An 8,946-nucleotide genomic window follows, 5' to 3' on the forward strand; every position below is an offset into this window, starting at 1 on the left:
GGTGTGTTAATAGTTTATTTATTGTCTGCACATGGTTTGTGTTCTTCTGATGATGGCTCATGGATCTTGTAAAATATGTGTTAGGATTTGGAGATCCAAGCGGGCACTACCACAGGGTGTTCGTCCCTTGGGTTCTTGGCTCTTACAAGCATTAGGTCGTTTCAGAGACCACATTGGCACAATGGACTCCATGGTGTTTGAGGTTGCTGAATTGGATGGAGCACCAACGATTTGTCACACTAACAGTAAAATGAAAGGTTATTTGTTGGTTTTTAACGTTAGTAATTGCTACGAAGTACCATAATTTGTATAGAGCGCATCCAGTTTTTATTGATGACTGACTTTAGCAACCACTCCATATTTGATCTATCTTTTTTATAAGTTTGAGTTCATGTGACTTATTTTATAAACTTAAGCTCACAAACTTTCTCTTATTTGGTCTCTGTATGGTGGAATTATGTCATTCTATAATATCTGTTCGTTCAGTCAGTCGTTGTGAACTATCTTCTAATCACCCCTTCATTGGTCGTGTTATACCAAGACATATTGGATGGAGTAAACAATACCATCAGTTAGTCAAATAAAAAAAATATTATACGGAGAGTGCAGATAATCAATAAAAAATCTTGAGATCTTTTTGGTAGATAGTTTATATGAGTATTATTGTGAGCTATCGTAACGCACGGGTAACCGACTAGTTTATTTTAAATGATGAGTCTCTTTTCTATTCCTTTGTTACACAAGCATAGATGCCCTTACCAGCCGTGTGTGGTGTGGTGTGAACAGGAAAAAAGGTTGCAGTATAGTATATGATCAACTGCATGCGGCCGTTAGCGGCCAGACAAGAGAACGACTGTTCCAGGCATGGCAATGCATGTGTTCCTGCTGGGCATGAACTTCGCTTCTACCACTGTTTAACAAAGCCATCTCGTCTCCATTTTTTTTTTGCTGACTGACTATTCTACCGAGGGAACGAATTAAATGCAGTATGCAAAGACTGAAACACCCCTGCCTTGTTTACTGTGTATGGAACCGGTCAGAAAAAGTAAGGGCAATCGGTTGAAAAAGTGTCGTCTCTTTTAACACCTCAAAGTATTAGAGACTATGGATGGCCAATAAGCAGAGACTAGCGAGCTCGGAACGAAGCCCATTGTTTAGGTCCGATCCGAGCGCGGCACGGTCCGGCACGAATAAGCGGAACGGACTCGGACAGGAAACTAGTCACGGTGAGTTAGCCCGACACGGTCCGTTTACCTCTAAACCCATTTTTTTCACTAAAATGTGCTTACCGGCCCGTTTAGCTCGCTTTTCGGCCTGTTTTTTCGTGCTAAACAGGTCGGTTTAGGCCCGCTGCGGGCCGAGCTCGGACAGGAAATCGAGCCCACGGGCTTACACGGCCCGGACCAGTTTTCTAACCGTGTCTAACGGGCCGAGCCGGGCCGGACGGCCAGTTTGGCCATCTCTACTAGAGACTAAAACCAATTAATCGCTATTTTAGTACATCTATTTAGTAAAAAAGAGATTAAAGGGACTAAAAATTAGGGACTAATCTAGGCGCCATAGTCAACTGCTCTGTTTCATATGAAGGCATCAATTAACAAGTGATTAAAATTAATGGTCTGAAATGGTGATGCTGCACGGCTTGCACGACGACAGTCTGTCTGTCCAAGCTGTCTCTTTCGTAGGCTCGCAGACGAGACCCACATGCCAAACACCAACCGCACAGCACAGTACTCCTGGTACCCCATCCATGCATGACGCTCCCACCATATATTGCAAAAAATAAAGAAGATTAAACATGTATTAATGTCCATGCATTTCGATCACGGTAGATCCACGACGACACCACCGCGCGCACACACGATGCAAGTAAAAAGGAAGAAAAGAAGAAAGAATTTGCAGGATTCAAGGGCGAATGACAAGGTACCATAATCCTATATGCATAATATATAACATCACCACTGCCTCACAAATGTATTCACCTATATATGATATTAATTAAACAGGAAAACAGTGATAAATAAAGAGAGATGGGAGAAATAATTAAGTAATAATAGAAAGAAGAAGAAAAACATACTACTCAACTCCAAAATCTAGCTATACTCGTATATATGATTCACTCCGTGCATGATCCTAATCTCGATCGAACTCAAATTGGAACATCTCATCCAATGGATCACCTCGCATATCCGAGCTGCTTCTTTGATCAATTTGTTCAACACGTACGAGGCATTTGCATTGCCCACAACATATACGTCGGCGGCGGCCGACGACGTGCTGTTGGATCCGTGGCTCACCGTGTATGACGAATGGGAAGAATCGTACGTATTTGACTTGTTCACTGGAAGCAGGTGTGGTGTCCGTCGGCCCACGACCAGAACGGCGGCGGCTCGTCGACAGCGGCGCCGCACAGCAGGCTGCCAAAGGTGCCTCCGCCGCCACCGGCCGTGGCGGGAGGACTGCCGGGGGCGAGCTCCATCTTAGGCGGCGCCGCCGCGGCTGGGGACGGCTGGCCGCCGCTGTGCAGGAGCTGGTGGTGGATGTCGGCGCGGGCGGCAGCGGAGGCGTAGAACGGGAGGCCGCCGCGGTAGCTGTTCATGGCGGGGCTCTCGCCGGCGGCCGGATCAGGCCTGGAGACGTCGAGGCCGTTGATCTCGGAGCTGTTATTCTCGCTGCAGGACGCCTCCGTCTCTCTGACGTTGAGGTTGATGAGCTCCGACGCCGCCTCCTGCCTCCCTCCGCCGCCTCCGCCTCCCTTGAGCGCCATGATCTGCATGCGAAGCACCAGCTCACGCACATCACATGACGACACGGACTGCAGAATGCATGGGCCGGGGTGTGGGGTTCACAAAGACAGACGTACGGTACGTGATTGGTAGATGGATCGAGTGGCTAATCATGCTGCATGCACCACATCACAAAGGAATGCATGCATGTATGGGTGGCCGACAGCAGGCGCAGGCGTTCATATGGCCGGCACCGATCCCGACACGCGCACCACTTTCTGCAGACGACGCTCCTGAATGAAACCCACCACATGGATCCTATTCCTATCTATCTATCTATCTATCTATCTATCTATCTATCTATCTCTAGCTTTTCTATGCATGCTATGGTAGTATATTAGTAGATCTGTATCTACACCAAACATCCATCCCTAATCATGCATGCATGAGTTCTGACGATAGCCAAGAACGAACAAATGACAAAGAGATCCATTCCAATCAAGAACATCATATATACTCTATATAGAATAGAATAATACTAATTGCAGCTGACACTGTCACGGCCGGCTGATCATCAAGAGATGTGAGAGTCAGAAGAAGAAGAAGGAACGCTACTAGCCAGTAGATCTCGAATTCTACATACGAGATCCAGATGCGTGCATTTAGATGGCAGTATTGGTTCTTACCTCTGCCTGTAGCTTCTTGTTGTGGGAGAGGAGGGCGTCGTTCTCGGCGCGGGCGGCGTCGAGCTGGCGGCGCAGCGCGTCGTAGTCCTTCTCCAGCTGCTTGGTCTTCCACCTGGCGCGGCGGTTCTGGAACCAGATGGCCACCTGGCGGGGCTGCAGCCCCAGCGCGCGGGCCAGCTGCGCCTTGCGCTCGGGCTCCAGCTTGTTGGCCACCTCGAAGCTGCGCTCCAGGGTGCGCACCTGGTCCACGCTCAGCCGCCGCTTCCGCTCGCCGCCGCCCACCGCGGCGGACCCCTCCTCCTCGTCGTCCGACGCCTGCTGCTCCTGCTGCTGCTGGGGCTCCGCGTGCAGGTGGTGGCTGTCGTCGCCGGCCATCCCGCCGACGTCTGGATACATGCGCTTGCCGCCGAAGCCGCCGGCCAGCATTGGCGGCGGCGGCGCGGCCGCCATGGCGCCGCCGAAGTCGTGGAGGAAAGGGCTGACGAGGGCCGCGGGAGGGGGAGCCAGGAGATGGTGCGCCGCCTCGTGGTCCTCGTCGTCGTGGCCTTCATGGTGCTGCTCCTGCTGCTGGTAGTGGTGAGGCAGGGCTTGCTGCATTTGGAGGAGGAAGTTGGCCGGGTAGAAGGAAGGGGCCATGCCATTGGTGGCCATTGGCTTCATCACAGGAGCGAGAGGAGCATGGGGGAGCTGGGGAGTATATCAACCTTCCTTCCTTCCCAACAGAAGCACAGATTCAGAGAGCTAGAGAGGGGGTGTTGGTTGAGGGCGCGTCTCTGTGCCAGAGATGCCGAGCTGGAACCTGCAATGCAAGATGCGAGCTGATGCAAATATAACAACATTATGTATAATAAACAAATGTAATAAACATATTTAATAAACATGCATGGCGGATGTTTTGTGGACCCGGAAGAAAAACACTAGAGAATGAAGTGAAAGGAACAAAACTGACGGTCGTTTAGCCCGCCCGTGAAATTGTAAAAAAAAAACACGCGCGGCTAGCTGACGTCGTACGTACGTTTGGCTTCTAATGTATTTTGAAGAGTGATAAACGATGACTTACTTATTATTACTAGCTAATTGTTGTGTTGAGCAAAGGTACCTAAATGCTCCTCCTACTTTGATTTCAAACCAAACATATTTTAAGCTCCTGCATCCTTAATTTGCCTGACGTGCACGTACGCAAATAACGGTGGGTACCCAGCCCAGCGCAACGCACGCAGCGTTTGCAAACGCGTGTCTCTGCTCCTGTACCAACCACACGGACCACTGCCGTTGTATTGTACCACGACCACACACTGTTGTTGTGGCTTGTCATGTCACGTACAGTTGACCTCTCACACGCGGTTTCCATGCATGCCACGGTAATTCATCCTAGCTAGCTTGTACTTACTACTACCTGCTAACACACAACGCGGCCCCACATATATATATGTTTGTGTGCAGTGTACGCATATAAATACACTAGTGGTCCAGCGGCTCATTATTCTCTGACAGAGCACGTAAATCCGGTGCACTCTCGTGCAAAAGGCAGACACACACGATTATTTTACCGCGCAAGCGTTGAAGGGACGACGTACGATCGATGTTGTAATCATAGGACACGGATCCCAAAAGCTCATTCGATCATCATCATTCTCCCAATCCGCCTCGATCGGGAACCCAACAAACTACTATAAACCAGCTTTCTACTTCTACTACTACGACCTTTTTGGTAGTAGAGACTAATATAATCTGGATCGGAAATAGTACATTAATTAAGCTAGAATAAAGACGTACGCGGCCGGTTGATTAATTATTTAAAATAAGGCGGCATGCATGCATGCATGATCCTTCCAAAGGCGTGGCCGCAGATTCTTGCATGTGCTTCAGTTGGCGAGAGCGTTCCGGTGGTTGCAATATTCTTGTGTATGCGCCATGCGGATGGGCGCTCGAAAGTTGCTGGCCGCCATGTGAGGGGAGAGCTAGGCAAGCCGTCGGAGAACCTTCCACGTTGTTTATTATTTATTCCAGCTGAGCGCTCCTAGCTCCATCACTTAATTGGCGCCCATGCCATCACGTACGCCGTACGTACAAGTTGTTTTTTATATTAGGAGCTGCTAGACATGTAGCTAGTTACATGCATTGGCTCCTAACGCACTAGTACACATAACCTTATGCAGCGAGGGTTCTATAGCTATTTGCACTAACATTTTTTTAGTACCGTCGATGCTAGGATTAGTGAAAATCAACATTTTTACTGGCGCTTATTTAGAACCGCCAGCGAAAATCGACACTTTCCACTAGCGGTTTTCTTTATTTAGCCGCCAGTGGTTGTTTTCCACCTTTTTCAAATTTTCAAACAATATATATATATATATATATATACTAGTAGGGTGCCCGTGCGTTGCTACGGCAGCTTAAAAATTGATACAAAACAGTGATACAATATAATTACAATCTTTGATTGATGATTTTGTAGCTAACAAACACCACCACCATTAGAAATGACATGTCGATGAAATGACCAAAATCCACCTTTAGCTAAGAAATTTACTTGTGAGAAACCTCTAGTTGCAAATTCCAATTCAGCATAACTAAAGGAGTGAGGAGGCTTTCAGAAATTCAGCTTAGAAAACTTTTCCAATAAAACATATGCTTGCATTACGAGTTTTTCGTGAAAGTTTTCCAAGTGACCTTGAGGACGTTGATCCCTATAGAACAACAATGTTGCACTGAAGCTTCTCTCCCACAACGCTTCTCATGCTTCAAATCCTTGAGCAGCAGCAACATACAATTTAATAAGAAAAAATAAAAATTAGATAATGCATGATGTATTAAAGAAACTACTGATTTAGTAGTTGACCATTACTTGTCCAACACAATCTAGCTTGCATGTGATTTCTTGCACTCAACACCTACAACATCAAAAGAGCCGAAAACAAGATTATACCTCACATTAATCTATAGAAACAACAAATTAAGCACACAAGCATACAACAACAATAATAAGATGTAAACGAGCATTAGTCCCAGCTCCAAAGTCTATATCATACACATCAATTTTCTTAACTCTAATAAATCACATTTCTGATCCAACATAGACTTATGTCCACATGTACAGTCTCCAACGAACAGCATAAAGCCCCATAACTTTATGCCTGAAATAGAGAAGTGTGCATATACTTTTAGTTTTCAGGCAACTACTGCAGAACCAGAGAAACATTAACAACTATAGGCAATAAAAACCATGGATTTAGGTGATCATTGTAACTAAAGTGAAAACGATTAGTAATACCAGCAAACGTGCACATGAGCCAAAAACCAGAAATAATACCAAAGCTATGTGACAGGATGATGACAAGTATGATGCTATCGCCTCACCCAGATGATGGGCGTCTTGTGGCTGCCCTAACCGCGATCACCACATTCTCTGCCACCACAGTTGCATTTATCACATACATGTTTCATTTATGTGCACAAAATATATCTTCATACCAATGTTTTTAAAAATTATTTATACATAGATACTACAAGAGTAAAGGTACAGTAGGTCATATAGCAACAGCACTAACCTCCAAAATTTGAATGGCAGCAGCAACGGCGTCCAGGCTTGTGCCACTGCCCTAGAAATGTACAAAACATCATCAGGAACCCACTACTGAAAACAGAATCTACAAGGACGGATCTGAAGATTGCATTTCCACATGATCAAAATATCACATCGACACATCGTACTGTCCCAGTGCTCATGGTGCAAACGTGAATGGTCCAGCACAACCTGAAGTTATCCTTTGAACAGCAACAACCTCCTGAAGCTACGGTAATAAAATTAGTCACCCAGAAACCCCAAATTTATAGGACTGAAAACAAGTAGGCCATGGTCGGATCAGTTTATAATGCACCACGTCTCACTGACGCAAATGGACAGTGTGCCCCAATCTCCCGATCCCAATTGTACCCTACGCACTCGACAATTCCGATCAGCGGCTAAAATCCAGGCGCCACGCCATACCAAGCCATGGCAAGGAGGGAGATAGTGGGCCATAAAATGGTAAACGCTCAGTGACCAGACCTCGCGGAGAACAGCCGCAACGGCTAGGCAGGCACGCTTCATGGACCTGCGGTACGCCTTCTCGTTCGCCGGAGCTGACATATATTATCATCGATTTCAATATCTCACAATTGTGGCATTGACTTGACTGCCAAACAATATAGAAGCAGATGGATTCAATATAACTGTGGCTTCAAAAAACATCCACTAAAGTTACCTTATCATTGAAACTACTGGACACTGCCTTATCATTGAACATGCACAGGAAGCCTGACCGTCACTGGGACTGAGAACCAAATTGTCTATTTCATATATAGAGATAATAGAGAGTGAGGGTTTCATAAACCTGAAGGTCAGCACCATCAAAGCGTGCGATAACACCAGAAATGTCATCTGAGCTTGAATCTTCCCAAGCGTTCTCCTTCCTCTCGTGAAAGTTGAGTTTCAGTATCTCTGCAGATATGTATGAATTCAGAGGCTTCAAGGTATTTCTTATTCAAGGATACAAAGCTGACATAAAGTGCATACTCTGCTATTCAAAAGATGTCTTGTCTTATTTCAGTCACTGTTCCACATCTAGTGGCATTCTTATTACGTGAATACATTGTTCCTGGCTCTAATTGTGATTTTCAATATAGATTTTTTCTTAATACAAACACCAAAACAAGATGTTCCACACTTTCTCTGTTAGGCTGTCAGCTAGACTAAATAAATTGACAAAATTCAGTGCCTTAAATGGAAACGACTATTTAATATTTTTTTAGTATCAATGCCTTAGCGCCCCCTGTTTATTCTCGGTTCTTGAACCAATCCCTTTTGCATATTTCCAATACCCTGTTGTGGTTTGTTTTTTACAAAAGGAGGCTTGCTTGAAGATCTTTGGGAAAGGAAATCTAGGAGGCTCCTGTCGATCATCTGGGGAAAGGGTCATCATATCCTCATAAGTGTGCAACACAGTTAAGATAACAGAAAAGGCACAAAAAGAGGCAACAAAAAAACACCACATGGAATTCAGAAATATTTTCTCATAAATGGATGATCAAAATTCTGGCTTGTTTTCTCAGATGAGAAATTATAGTGCCCAGTATGTTCACTGTCGATCATCTGACCTTCCACTGATAACATTAAGTATAGAGTGAACAAACATTCAGTGACATGTCAATAAAAAATACGTCGTCCAGAGAATATTTTGCCACAAAGTTCATAGTGGCTGAGATCATGAGCCCTATTTTCCTTCTCTCAATGTCGTATTTCCATCTTGACATAAAATATAAATCTGAAAGAAGATATCCCCCACTCATGCTCAACCAGTGATATCATGCACAGGTACCATATACACACAAAACATGGAGAGGATTATTATGGCGTTGACTCATACACAATGGCCATATAAATTCATCCATTGGTAATCAGTTTTCAACGCAGAACTCAAATGTCAATCACATAAAATAACTGTTTGGAATAAACAGTCACCTAAAAAGAGCAAGCAATGACAACAAATTTT

General features: G+C 45.3%; 1 protein-coding gene and 1 pseudogene across 1 annotated transcript; both read right to left on the reverse strand.

The window, feature by feature from the left end:
• Positions 1–2,067: 2,067 nt before the first annotated feature.
• On the reverse strand, positions 2,068–4,075 carry LOC100285049 (homeobox-leucine zipper protein HAT7). The gene is made up of 2 exons (NM_001157944.2): positions 3,413–4,075; positions 2,068–2,770 (listed from the first exon to the last, which is right to left on the reverse strand). Exons 1-2 carry the CDS (start codon positions 4,070–4,072, stop codon positions 2,339–2,341), a joined length of 1,092 nt encoding a protein of 363 aa, NP_001151416.2. The 5' UTR covers positions 4,073–4,075; the 3' UTR covers positions 2,068–2,338.
• Positions 4,076–8,481: 4,406 nt separating this feature from the next.
• On the reverse strand, positions 8,482–8,549 carry LOC111590694 (uncharacterized; annotated as a pseudogene).
• Between the last annotated feature and the right edge of the window lie 397 nt (positions 8,550–8,946).

This window comes from Zea mays, chromosome 1 (assembly GCF_902167145.1).
Source record: "Zea mays cultivar B73 chromosome 1, Zm-B73-REFERENCE-NAM-5.0, whole genome shotgun sequence".
Lineage (NCBI taxonomy): Eukaryota > Viridiplantae > Streptophyta > Magnoliopsida > Poales > Poaceae > Zea > Zea mays.

Bases quoted from the DNA above. Each gene is read 5' to 3' on its own strand.
- LOC100285049 (NM_001157944.2), bottom strand. From the start codon at position 4,072: ATGAAGCCAATGGCCACCAATGGCATGGCCCCTTCCTTCTACCCGGCC. The intron at 2,771-3,412 runs GTAAGAACCAAT...CTTCGCATGCAG, and splicing joins ACAAGAAGCTACAGGCAGAG to ATCATGGCGCTCAAGGGAGG.